General features: G+C 36.6%; 1 protein-coding gene across 2 annotated transcripts in view; it reads right to left on the bottom strand.

Annotated features, from left to right (window-relative positions):
* Positions 1-453: 453 nt before the first annotated feature.
* BCAT1 (branched chain amino acid transaminase 1) overlaps positions 454-14,756 on the bottom strand; it is a 66,216-nt gene continuing 51,913 nt past the window's right edge. For both annotated transcript variants that reach the window (XM_068654935.1, XM_068654942.1), the window contains 3 exons: positions 13,991-14,131; positions 13,310-13,384; positions 454-7,986 (listed from right to left, as the gene is read on the bottom strand). In XM_068654935.1, the coding sequence (XP_068511036.1) occupies positions 7,945-7,986; positions 13,310-13,384; positions 13,991-14,131 (258 nt within the window). In that variant the 3' untranslated portion in view covers positions 454-7,944. The remainder of the gene's footprint in view (positions 7,987-13,309; positions 13,385-13,990; positions 14,132-14,756) is intronic.

Here is a 14,756-nt window from a genome sequence, read left to right as displayed (position 1 = left end):
TTAGAATTGGGGGCTGTATTCAATCACTGCTACATAGTCTTGACATATTATAAGCTGTTTCATGACAACATGGCTAGCGGGTAGGTAGTTTTGCTGCTTGATTTGTCCAGCAGTAGTGAAACAACCATCTCAACCTCCAGGCTTGGCAGGGCAGATGCAAGTCTTCCATCGGTAAAGCCTCATTCTTCCCTTTGTTACGAGTGCCATACCCGTGGACTTTGGTGGAAGCCAGAAGGCAGAATACAGGCTCTGCATTTTGGCCGTAGATGTAGCTTATCTCTCACCACTTGCATCATATTCAGCTGTACTTAAATGCCACACTTCGTTCAGTAGTTCTTCTTCCTTTCAAGCCAATCTTCAAGAAAATATTTCATAACAGCTCCCATCTATGGGATAATTATGCTTAGTTAGCTGTACTCGACAGTGATGATTTCATAACATGCCACAAACAGGTACCCATTAAATTCCTTTATTGGAGACAGAAACATTGCATAATTACAGATTTGATGAGGAAAACTGCAAATAGTATAGACTGTTTCTACGGCCAGCAAAATACAGTTATTACAGGATTTATAGACATACAAATATAAAGTGTTTCTTTCATGCCAGATGGTCTGTACGTAACAATGCCATTAGGAGCGTTTAATTGTGCTTCTACAAAACCTTTAGAGAAGAATGAGGTAGAGTTTCCTTTAGTTGATCCAGTATTTTTTTCACACATCTGTCCTTTACTGCTTTTATATGCTCAGATCCCTGTAAAATACCCTGTTAACTTTAACATTTAAGACAACAGAGACCCTTCAGAGGTGTTTACTTCTCACTCTTAAGTTACTGATTTCCCACTGCTACAATTCCAAGTACTACTACTGCAGTTTTCTAAATGTCTTGAAGGTCGGGTAGATTGGGATATCTGTCTTTACAAATTTACTGGTGTGACAAAAATTGTTTGCAAATAGCTTTAGATAAAACTCCTGCTTGTCTCCATCATGGCAAAGAACCTTCTGTCAATCTTTACTGTACTGGCCAGGTTTCCAAACCATTTTCCCAGGTGGAGGGAATAGATTCACTCTTTGTCAACATTCTTGACTAATGGGTAGAATTAATGATATATTGGTCTCCTACTTACAGTTCTGGTCAGCTACTGGGCCGTTAGAAAATGAATTGAATTTATGGGGACAAAACAGGCCACTGACACGTAGAAATGTTTCTCAGTTTTAGATGGTCTGCATCACTACTATTTGTTTTTATCTATTACTTTACATTTTCATGACATATATAAATGTGTTGCAGATTTTAACTCAGATACTAGGGCTAAAATTATGAAGAATGTAGGCACAGGTGTAGGCATTTAAGCAATTGAATAGGAGCATTCATAAATAGCAATCTACCATGCTGCCAGATATTTGGTACACCTGGGTTGTCACTATTTTGGACTGAATGAGAATGGTAATTACCTTCTGAACTCTTGTCTTTACTGAAGTAAGGAGATGGGCAATTTTACTCATTCCTAGCATACCTGTTCTGGAGACAGAGGACTTTTCACTTTGCTTTTTGCTCTGACATTTGCTGCCAGCTCTTAGTACTTACCAAAAAGCCCAGGGTGCACTTGAAAGACACAGTAGAGAAAAAGACATGTTATTTAACCCGAAGAGGTCACAATTCTAGCAGAGACCAAATCATAATAAATACGGGATTTGGTATACAGGAAGAAGTTGATTGCATTCTTCTCTTAATCTACCAGGACATAATAATTTAAGATAACTGTTCAGTGATATTGTATCAAGTTCTAAAATGATAAGCATTGTTTTTATAAAAAGATGCAAAATTTAAAAGACACCATTTTCATATCTTCAAGAACGTGATCATAAAGTGAAAATCAATCTGTTCCTGCATGATAGTATTGCCTAAGATAACTTCTGAGCTCTTCCATCTCACACTTAAATGACTGCTAAAAGCATGAGAAAATCAAGAGAACCAGCTCTTAGAAACTTTCCTAACTCTTGCTTGGTTAAAAAAAAAAAAAAAAAAAAAAAAAAAAAAAAAGCACTAAGCATATTTGACCTACTTTTCCCTGCATGCCTCTTTGGTCAATAACAAACATGATCCTGGACAGGAGGATGAAATGCAATATAATGGGCTCCAAAGCATTAGAAAATCATTTGGTATGCTATAGCTATTTTTCTCCACAAAGTTGTCTTCTCTTTTTCTACCCTAACTACCTTAACTGCATTCACCAGATATTTTAAAGACTTTCAAAATGTGTTATCAACCTCTTTATTCCTCCCTAAGATCCTTCTGTACACATTAAATTTAATATTCTATTTTTTAAAGCATGGAGTAAGAATTCAGAACTGTGGTAAATTAAGACACAATAATTTAAGTTTTATGGTAAGCAAGCTCAGTATAAATTCATGTTCAAAGACAGGCACAAGTGTCTAGCCATGCTATTACTACTAAAGAGTTTAAACACCAGCATTTTTAGAAAAGTTGGGTGTGGTAAACCTTGCTGGTGCAATCAGTAATATTTATTTCCATCTGAGATACTAATTCCAAAATTTCATTTAAAATCTAAAGCTTGACTATTATAATTCAGTATTGCACACATGCTAGGTCCCAACGTACTTCATCATTCAGAGTAAGAAAGAAGTTAAATTTTATTTATGAAGCTAGAGATATATTTGCCAGTTGTGCTACAGACAGCACTCAGATTTTGTGTGGTCAGGGAAAATATCCTGAAATTCCCACTAACTATTGGGCTTAAAGTAAGAAATAGGCAGGAGTGCAACTGCATGGTTTTCCACCAATACAATATCAGTAATCTCTTTTGCTATTATGCAAAGAGATTAGTATTAAATTGTTTTTCCAAATCTTAAGGATAGTGACAAAACAGAGTAAAATACAGCTCTGACACTTCCAAAAGCTAAAGACTGCAAAAAAAACTTGTAGCCAAGATTCACACAGAGGTCTGTCTCAGTGCTATGTGGCAAGGTGTACCTCTACAATATCTGCAGTCTAATGATTCTACATTGAGAGGTACAATGCTTCCTCCAGGCATCACTTTTAAAGAAGACAGGAAGATAGTACTGTCTGAGAGGAGGAGGTGAACTTTCTTTTCATGCCTGCTACTACATTTCTGAACTACGTATTTTACTTGTTTATGGGTTCACACAGCAAAACTTAAATGTATTGCACTGTACTTGGTATCTTTGTCTGCTGCTTAAAAAGCTTTCTGGAAAGCTTATTTGATCTGTAATAAAATAACTTTTTTTTTTTTCTTCCCCAAAAAACTTTGGATTAGAGTCAAAAGCAGCAGGATTGGTATTACTACTACTCTGCACTTAAAAACAGATTAGAATACTTGTCCAGGGTCAGCCTGTTCAGGCATTACATGCTCAGGTAGAAAAATGAAATTCTGATCCCTGCACACCCGCAAGATAAAAACTTCTTTTCTTTTTTTTTTTTTTTTTTTTAATTTTTTTTTTTTATTTATAAACTACCACTACTGCTGAAAGCAAAACCAATGCAAAATTTTCTTAAAGAGCCACTTTTAGTTTTGAGACCAAAGGACGTCATAACAGGAGAGGGAGAGGCAGAGGCAAAGTGTTTGCAAATCTGTATGCAAACCTGTTTGCAGGGAGAGAAATACAAAAGAATGGCCTACCTCAGGCCATGCTAAGCCATTGTTTACACCTTTCCACCTCTCAGTATACAAGCCTGCCACTAGGATGTTAAAATTTACCATTGGTAGGGTGTATCCCATGCAGAGAGAAAAACATGTCATAGTCTAACAGGATGAACTATAATCTTTGTATTCTACTTTGTAGCAAGGCACTATCAACAGACAGATCACACTAAGCAATCTGCTGAGATTAGGTAGATTGTTTTGGAGAGGCCACTGAATTCAAGAGGATTTCTCTTCTAAACAGGTGGCTGTGGAACCCACTCCCAGCTGTTTTTCTGTCTACCTCCATCAAAGTCCATGTACTACACACATTTCAAAAAACTCACATTACAAATCATTCTTTCAAATATCCAAGTAATCAAATCCAAACTAATGTTCATTCCTGAGGAAAAATAAGAATATAGTAAGTGTGCAGGAGAAGACCAATAATATCTCTCTGTTGAATGAGGTAAGCTCTAAACAAGAGTTTACCTAGAAAGAAGAGTGGAAGACAATTGCTTTTTGGCTTGAGAGAGATGAACAGGTGTAAGTAAAGGCTGGAGCAGAGATCTCGCACTACCTTGGCTTTTGTCTTTTCAGATTTCCTTTCTACATCCCAGAAAAATCACATTTGCTTTGCTCTGCTACAGACCGGAAAGATTATCTACTCTAAGCAGAGACCTTTATTAGCATTCTTACTCAAGTTTGTCACTATAAATCCTCAGTGAATTTGCCCTCATTACAGCTAAGAATTTATTTAAGTAACACCAGTTGCTGATTCCACAACTCTTGGCATCAGAACAGTCTGCATGAAATACCAATTTCATGAAACAATCACTCATTTGAAGGACTTTCCTGAAACATGAATCATACTCACCAAACTGAAAATTAGGGACATGTTCAATACTGAAAATAACAATCAAAAGAATGAAAGGGGGAAGAAAGAACATACAAAAATTAGAGTTCATCATTATCATTTTAAAGTACCAGTGTTTGTAAAGCACAAACATGTGAAAGTCTGAATCTCATTTGATCAACCCAATTAGACATTAAATAATTGCAGCCAATTATGCAAATATCACACAATATTAATTTGTTGATTTTTTTTTGAACAGTCTCAAATCCTCCTAATGTTAGACTATCTTATGTCTTAAATGACCAATTAACAGACCCATAACTAAGTAATGAAGAATGGATAATTGCCTAGTTATGATGTACCATACTCTTTCTATGTAAATCTGTTGCAATTAAACAAATAGGGCACATGGAAAAGAGATGTGCAGATGTTCTTTTACAATCTATTAGTAGCTCAGGGAATACCACAGTTCCCTCAAAGAAATTTTACAGGCAAAAAAAAAGGGGGGGGGGGGGGGGGATGGAGAACAACACCAAACAATTATTTACCCGTATTATTTCTTTCCTTTGGTTAACAGGATAAAAAACAGTGGTGTAATACAGGGTAGGACATCATGCAAGATCAGAAGAATTTCCAGTATGATGCTGACCAAATAGCTCCCTTTATTTAGGTTTTAAAGTTTAAAATCTAGAATCTATCTACCTAGATTTAGAAACAACCACAATGTTGAGTTTCACATGAGAAACAGCCACAGCCAGAGTAAAGCATGTAACCAAGACGTTAAAGATAACAGTTGACCATACACATACTACATTTTCATTCTTCTCTGCTAGAAAAGTTTATGCATTTCTGTGGGTCATTCCTGCTTCAACCCTTTTAATTTTGAAGTCTCTTCCAGCTGAATATGTACACTGGAAGGAGAGGTGTTTCTCTGTTTGGTATAGGCAACAGTGCAAACCACAATAAATGAAACTGCTTGGTTTCCTCACATTAAATTACTTGCATCCAATTTAAGAAGAGTTTTGCACAGCTTTCAGCTTCTAAAGCACAGTAAAATAATTATTCAAACTGGTCCCTATTCATTCCAACTAGTGAATAGATTAATACTAGCACTCTCATGCCTTCATGGGGATTTTCGATACAAGATACCCATCAACTCTATCAAGATTTTGAGATGCTAATGTATCGTTCAACCACTTTTCCATATATCTGAAATTAGATACTTCCACTTTTCCTTTAGCTGCTAAATCTAAGATGAACATAAAGGGACAAATTTAAACAGTTCAGTAACAGAAAGCCATGTGTAGTTGCTCATTACATGACTTTTTTACAAAGTTACATGCCACATTTTAGTTAAAGGCACTCTTTAGTTATGATACTTGCCTCATTGGATAAAATTCTCTACCCCACATTGCATCTTGACATATTCCTCATGTTAATTTTCTACCCACCTTCTTAAAGAAAAATGAAAGACTACAAGCAGCTTATGACACATAAGATACTGAACAAAGTTCAGTAAGATACTGAACAAAGACCAGCACACTATACCAATTCAAATGGTTGGAAAAGCAGACACACAGTACTATTGCTACTGTAAGTGAAACAAATTTTTGTGCTTGCAGTTGTATTCTAAAGACAAAACTGTCTAATATTTTAACAATAGTTACACTGTCAGAAAAAAACTTCAACTGTTCTTCATTAAAAGATCAGATCGGACCACAGTGAAAGACAGTAAAAGTCATGATTTGAGGGAGCAAAAAAAAGATGGTTAAGTAGGGGTATGTCTTTAAAATCTGACCAAAAAAAGAACAGGAAAGCCATAATGCTACTTTTGAGCAGTTGTATAAGGCATGGATGGTCTATTAGAAATTCTACTTTGCCTTTTTGAACTATGTTAACAGATGACAGTAACAACAAAGAACTTATAAACCATGGGAGAGATGTTGTTGGGTCTTCTTAAGAAACAAACAAACAAACAAACAAAAATAAACACCATACAATAAAGTGCTAAGCATTTCCCTTAATACTGGTGGCATCTCTACTGCAAACTATGGAAATACACGTTTCTTCTTACAGAACTCCATTAGTGTCAATAAAGTTCCACCAGTTTTATACTGAAGTAGCACTTCGGAACATTGATACAGAATATGATGATCCTTTTTGGCTAGAGATATCTTAAAGCCATTTGACAAATTGGTGTGCAAAAAGACAAAGCTAATAAATATCACAGGATATTTCTTAGTGAACAGATGTTGTTTCTCTAACTATGGGATATATACTTTATAATGTTTCCAGAAAGTATCAAGACAGCATGTAAGACAATAGCAGAATATGAAGAATATGCTTAATTAGAACAAGACCAGGGCTTGCACTGAATCTCTTTCTGTCTCGGGCTACGTATTTTCTGCTGACAACATAGCTTGTTCCTCAAACAGGAAGACCCCAGTAAGATGCATATGTAGTAGTGGATGCTGGATACATTTCACAGTGAACAGTGAAGGATGAGAAAATATTTTGCTGATCTAAGTCATGTGACTAGATGTTGAAGGAAATTCCTTTTAATTTATTCATTCCAAAGTCTTGGTTGCTTTCACTTTGTCCAAATGAAGAGCGGTTCAACTTCTACAGCCACTGATTTGTTTAACGTTATTTTCTAGACATTCACCAGAAGGTGACACTGCATCTGCAGCTCTCTGTTAAGCCAAAGAGTGATTCTTGTTTTGGCATGGTCTAGCTCAGTCCTGAACATCATGTACAGGAGGATGTATTCAGCTACTAGTGAGGTATGCCCTGCCCAGGCAGCCACTGCTTATCCCCACATGGAGGGAAAGGCAGCAGTCTATCAGGGAGCATTTTGCATGCTAAATCCACTCTGAGTGTGTGGGCCTAAAGGACAGAGCTGTTATTTGACAGAATACAGATGAAGGAATCTGTGGGACTACACAAACTAAGAAATCTCCCATACAAGTGGGTTACAAAAGGAAAGAGCATATGGCTAAACTTAACTGTTTCTTGAACACAGAGCAAAAGGCAGAATAATGTCAATAGAACCCTGCAGCCAACTAACAGGCAATGTCTGTGTTATACAACTTGCTCTGCTGGTGATGACAGTTAAAACAAACAAAACAAACTGAAGAGCAGTTGAAGAGCATTTTACAAATTTTTACACTGTACATAAGATACAAGGAGGCACTAAGAAACCATTAGGAAAGTTCTATTGCTAACATTTAGCACCTCTACCAAGAAGACAGGCTTCTACTAACAGACTTACAGTAGAAAACAAAATGATTGTGTTCACATTTGCTGGATTGTGGAAACAATCATCCTGGGAAGTAAATTGATAAAGAAACTATGCTATGCACAGGCAGCTACAGAAGTTGTTATTATTTGTGTTTGTTCTGTCTGGAGGGTCTGAATTCTTTCACCTTCACGACACCAGCACAGCCCAATCGCTGTCTTCTCTTCCATACTGAAAGAAAGCAAAAATGGAGTTTAAGGATAAAATTTAAAAGTAAAAGTGCACAGTAATGATGATAATTTCTTCTTATATCTATCCTCATAAGGATTCATATCCAGCACCCTGATAGAAGCTTACATTATTTCTTATGCCTTCTGGTTTTAATTTGAGCAAAGCCTAAAAGTAGCTTGCAGATTTACACATCCTCCAACGAGTAAACTGTAAAGGAGTGATTCTGATCCTCAATTAGAGAAGGTACAGAATAGTCCTGCCTCACTAAAGCTTTCCATCAATTTAATATTGTTATTCCCTGAGGTCAGATTCCCTGAGCTTATTCCTAAGTATGCCCCCGCTCGAGCTCCAGTAAACATACAATTTTTCTTTCTATTTTCAAGGTGTCATTTTATTACAACATTCTGACTGAATGTGAAATAAAACCAATCACAAATACTACAGAATGCAGTTAGAGAGAATTGCAACCCAAATAAAACAAGGTGTCTTCCCATACATGAACGAGTAGGACCACCAGGCAGAAATGAAGGTGACCTACTACATGGAGCTGTTTTCCCTTCCAGGGAAGCATACAGTCCCAAGGCAGCACTTTTGGTTGTTAAATTGTCTCTGTGTTCTAATGTCACCAAGCCTGTAAACAACACTCCAGAGCCCCAAAAATGCACATATGGTTCATGTATGTAAGTAAAGCAGAGGTGGACAGGCTAGTGGCAGATGTAGGTTGAAAGCCCTTCCCCTTACAGTACAATATTCAGTGAGCTTGAAAACACTTTTTAGTGAGGAATAAAGTACTGTTTTTGGAGAGTTTCTGTATGCAGAAAAGATCACTTGCTATTCTCTCCAAGAGAAAGTAAAAGAAAGTTCCTCCAAATCCAACTTGTTTATCAGCAGTAAATGAGATAAAGACACACTAACATAGGCAAGAGAGAACATCTCCAGATAAGGATATGCCAGAAGAACACAATTCTAGATGCACAAAGAAATAACATTCAGTTTGCTTGCATTTTACTCTTTGATCCAGTAAGTAAAGACTCTAAATGAGCTGCAAGTATATCTATTTTTTTTTTTCGTTATTAATTTTGGTGTGCCTATTCTGCAGTTTGTGATGTAGTTGACTAAACACTGCTGTGGTGCTGCACAGGACCTTGGAAAGAATTACTCGTTGAAAGGATCTCCAGTTTACATTCCCAGATGTCAGTGTGGTTGCCTTATGAAATGTAACCAAGAAAAAACAGATGTATCATTAGTTTAACCACAAAGTACTGAATTACCCCGATGTGAGGCAGTTTTGCTGTGGATGGGGGAAATGGAGGAGAAAAAAAAGTCTTTGACCTTCACATTGCTGTTTCTCAGAGAAAAGATGACTCCCCCACCACTCACAAATCAGAAAGCAGGGAAAAGACAGGAGATTACTTGGATGTCTTGATGGCTCTAGGTACTATCATAATGCTCTGATGCTGATTTCAGAAATTGCAAGATCTGGTCTGAGTTGCCATTTGACTACGGTTCGAACCTACTTCCAGAATTAAAGAGAGAATGAAGATTCTGACCACAGTCAAGATGTTTTCATTTTGGAAATCAAAGCAGATTTAGTTTCCTTTTCTGACTCTGTCAAGAACACTATGACCTTAGGCTAGGCTATCCCATCCTTCTTTTTCTCCCACAGGTCCTGCTCTGTAAAAACGAACACATCCATTATCCTTCCCTAGCTGTCTTCCACTGGTCTACCCATATAGATTCTGTGACTTAAAAAATATGTGCTTTTTGACTAAACCTCTGCTCGCTGCTGTCTCTGACTTCAGTGTTTAAATGTATTTTTATCTCATGCAGTATAAACAATACATTTTACTTTCCATTCACCTATTCCAAGTTGCATCCTGATCTACATTTTAAAGAGTACAGCAAAAGCTTTTTTATTCTCAAAGTATGGAATGCAAAACCACAAAAACATTTGACTGGTATTTCAGTATGTTTCCAAACAAAAGAATCTCATGTCTGTATCTCTTAACTCAAGCAATTACAGAAGACAGTCTTCTATGACTAATCCATTCATAACTACACCATTACTGTATACATTGTAAACTATTTATATAAAATCTTTATCAGCCTTATGTAATCATGATTTCCACTCAGTGACAGGAAGGGAAATGTATATTGCAGTACTACTACTGTCTCTCTCAATTGGTGTGAGAAATTAAATAAGTTCTGCCCATGAGTTTCTAATTTGTCACTCTAGCTCTAGTTCCCACTGAACAGCTGTTCAAATCCAGAGAAATCCTGTTGAATACACAAGACTTGCAAAAGAACAACGAGCAGTATGAAAACAGACTTGAAAACACAATAATCAAAATAATCTGAAAACATTAAACAAGGATGTTTTGTACTCAAAGGAGTCGGTATAATGATATTGGATATGGAACCCTGCACCTCTTGGTCATAGGTTCAAATCCAGGACACTGTTGGTACTGACAGCTATCACTACCTCACAAATGTCCATTGTCCAGAATGAAATGGATACATTGCCTTAATTCAGGCAACACAATGGTACAGAGACTTAAGCTATGTCTGGCTGTAATTTCCATTGCATTTTATTCTTCAGAACATGCATATTCGTTGGAGTAACAGTCTCAGACTGCTCAAATGATAATAGCGCTAGTCCAATGGTGCTACAAAGAGATCTTCTTTTTCCCTTCTGGTAGAATATATATAAGATCTCTGTGAAAGAGCTTGAAAAATGTCTTGACATTCATGAATATTATATATTCAATTTTGTGTGTTACAGCATCATTTTCTCTATGACACTCTGTTGTCCACTTGAATGTAAGCTCATACTTCCATAGGTAGGAATGTGCAGAAATATAACCAATAAATGCTGAGTGACTCTTAAAGAGAAGGCAGCCTTGAGTCTCTTTAAAACCATGTTTCTAATGATAAAGCATTCGAACTCCCATGGCTTTTTTAAAGAAGGAAGAAAACACAGAAGTATATGTGTTATGTAACAATCCAGCAGATTCTAGGAATGATGGATTTACTGTTGGCTTGCAACTAACGAACACATGCTAAGTACATTCAACTCTGTATGCATAATTGTAATGTATAAAGGTCCAAAGAAGATAAAGATTAGAAGCAATCCATACTTTTTCAGCCTCCTCCTGAGCCTTGAGGGAAAAAGGAAAGCTAACGATGGGCATGGAGGAGAGGGGTAGCAAGGAAGGAAGGTAACCTCAGGGAACAAGCTGGATGAATTTGTCTTGATTTGCCTTGACTCATAATCTACTGGCCAGGGGAGGAAGACTCATATTCCAGTGTAGTCTTCTGAAACAACTCCGGATTTCACAATCCATTCTTCTACAGAACGGACCTGCTTGTCTTGTAATACAAATGGCTAAAGCAGTACCTAACACCTCACACACAACATTCAAAAAGAAGGTGCTAGAACTGGCCTGAACTCTTCCCGATGCTGAGCTGTTCCATGAATGCAGTTAGAAGCGATCTGTGGAGACTCAAACTGACCATACATTGTTGAAGGCCCTAACTTAGCTTTCAGAAGCACGATGTAGGCATCGGAAAATAACACAAGAATTACACAAACGATAGTAGATGTTAAAGATCCCTGACATACTAACAAGATGTCTTTAACAGAGCAGAGCACTATGGAACAGTGATCAGTATACATCACAACAAAAAGTATATCAATAAAATTATACAGTCCATAGCTTGTCCCTGACATAAAACCAGACAGATGGCAAGAAGAAGAATAAACTGATGGACACCAACAATGATGGCACTTAGGGATGAGAAAGATGAAATAGGACTGTGGTATGTAGGATTCTGGAGAAAATCTATGGTGTAGCCTTTCTTGTGTACTGAGATGATAAAAATATTATATATAATTGACCTGGGAACACAGAGTACTAAGCCTCTCCCTTCCCTCAACAAATAATAAAAATTAGAACCAAAGATGCCTATGCTTCTTCCTAGCTGTCAGTCCTAGTCTTTAAAGAGAAAGATACAGATCACAAGCCATTATAATTGGCAGAACTGAAAAAACAGAAAAGTGGCAGGAAGAGCATCTTTTTGCTTTCCATGAAAGTTAACCACGCCACCAACACAAAAGTAACACAGTATCAGGACTTCTTTATTGAGCTAGCAATGCTCAATATTATTCTAAGGAATAAAAGACATGGATCTCGTCATCCTTTTAATGAAAAATAGTCAAGCGGTCTTGCTGCAATATTTGAGCTACCAGGCTTAGAAAATATTTGAAAGTAAAAAAAAAAAAATGTGGTTATGTTGGAGACCAGTACCTGTGAACTTTAAAAATATGTAGAGAAGCAAGACTAAAGAAGAATAGCAAAAGAACCCTGTGTCAGATTATTTCTACACAATAGTAAAAGGCCTGTAAAACAGAAAATTCAGTTTTAGGAATCTGTCTTAAGAAGTTCTGATTATTTTAAGGGATCCATACAGTTGCTAGGTACTGCAACAGAACTCAGTGTTCACTGACAGGAAGATAAAAATTTTAGTAGCAAGTCTAAGAACCTCCTTGAGCCAAAAAGCTAAGAATGCAGAGCAGTAACTATCAGATGAAAAATCATGACAAATGACAACACTGGCAAACAGCTACTGCTATCAAATCTAAAATAAAGGGCCTAGCAACTTACCAATACCTATTCCCATCCCCCACATTATTAAGTACCCTAAAAAAAAAAAAAAAAAAAAAGGAAAATAAAACAGTCAGATAAAATAAGGAGGGTCATCATGTTCTGCTCATTTATGGTAAATGAAACAATACTGATTTCCATGCCCAGACATGCAGGACAAGCACAGATTCCATATAGAATGTGATATTTAGCAAATCACAGAGGAAGAAACTGTTTTAAGAACAAGAGGTGGCCTTGTGATTGGAAAGTACTGAGAAACAGAAATGATGATCAGCTTGTTGTATCTAGTGAGTGCTTACTACTGTACATATCTCTTAATTGATTAGTCCATACTCATTTATGATTGTGGTTAATAAGATGCTTCATCTATTTTTTCCCTTCAAAGGGAAACTTGTTACAACTGTGCTGGATTTTTACGGATAACAGTAATATCTTACAACAATATTAATTTTGGAAGATCAAGGGAAGAAGTATACCACTCTCCATCCATTTAACGTTTTTTTTTTTTTTTCATCTTGAGAAAATAAGGCTAGATAACCACAGCAAGCTAAGACATAATACTATGCCTATAGCACCATTATTAAAAATACTTGTTTCCAATGTTTTCATATTGTCACTTTTTACTATTTTATTTGGTTAAAGAAGAGCAAACATCTTACCTGGATATCACTCAGCTTATTCAGGAATCGGGTTGTTAACTGAGGTCCATTCTCCATAGTTGGAATGTGCAAATGCTAACAATGAGTAAAGAAGGTTGGGGTGGGGCATTGGAGAAGATGGAAGGGAGATAAGATGGAGAGAGAAGAGAAAGAGAAAATAACATAATAATAGCTTTATATAAATATAAATCCCTTTGGGTCAACAAGAATTTGAAGAAGTATTTATCAAGCTTCCTAGTCCTCCTTGAAAGTAGGTAAGGTTAATTGTAATGTTTTAATAGGAGAGCTTGCTCAGCCAGTGAAAAGTTAAATTAGTTGTACTGTTGTGCTGTTTTGAACAAAGGCCAATCTAAGCCTTCCAAGAGATCCATCCAAAACAGACAGTTAATTGTACAGGCAAGGTACAATTTCTTAACTAAGAAAACAAACAAACAAACAAACAAAAGATGAGAGGGAATGCCTTATTCTGACAACATACTAGTAACTCATTTGGCAAATAACATACTGCCACTTCATCTCTCTACAAGCCTCAGGCAGCACTCTTTTTCCACCTCATTTGTGGGTTTCTTTGGTGTTGGTTGTGGTTTTTGTTTTGTTTTGTTTTGCTTGATTGTTTTGTTTTTCTTTTTACTACAATTCATTATGAGAAAATTCTGGAGAGGCAAAAAAAAAAAATCTTACCTTGCCCTTGTACAAAATTTTGGAGATAGGACATACAATACAAGCTGTTCCAGCACCAAACATCTCCTTCACTCTGTTCTCTTCCAAGGCAGCTGTCAGGTCACTCATGGTGATGTATCGCTCAGACACTTTAAATTCTCCCTGCACAAGAAGAATCAAACAGAAATTGTAAAAAGTTTAACAAATTATGGTGTTTGTTGTTGCTTGTTTTCCATGGTTGAAACATCTCTGATAGAACTATCTTGTATTTTTACTTAGCCCATTTGCAACCAACTAAGTTTTGGCTGTGATTTTGTGATCTTTTCCAACCTCATAGTATCACACGATAGACTCTAACAAAAAGGAAGCCGGTGATTTGCCAGGTAGAATGCTGATGACTAAATGGTACTTCCCTTTGATTTCGCACACAATGCCAAATATTGCATTAGGGAATAATACAGCAGAATTTGTCATGGGTTATGTGACACAGGATCTTAGTACTTATGGTCTCTAGAGTCCAGAAGTTTGTACAAAAATGACTCTTGTACAAGAACTTTCCATCCCACTCTCGGACAATTCCTAAGCAAAATACTTTTTATTAATTCCACCTGTAATGCCAGTTGGATGCAGTACTTTTCTGTAACACCTGGTGAAATTTTACATTGCAGTCTGCACGCAACTGTCACCTACAAAAATTAACTGTACTGCAGGTATGCATAAAGCAATTCGCACTGGAAGCAGTCTTTAAAAAGGAGAAAAGTTTACCTTCTATAAGTGTTGAAGAACA

Source organism: Anas acuta, chromosome 1 (genome assembly GCF_963932015.1).
Source record: "Anas acuta chromosome 1, bAnaAcu1.1, whole genome shotgun sequence".
Lineage (NCBI taxonomy): Eukaryota > Metazoa > Chordata > Aves > Anseriformes > Anatidae > Anas > Anas acuta.
Note: the sequence above shows the minus strand (reverse complement) of the source record. Positions and strands in the feature narration are given on the sequence as shown.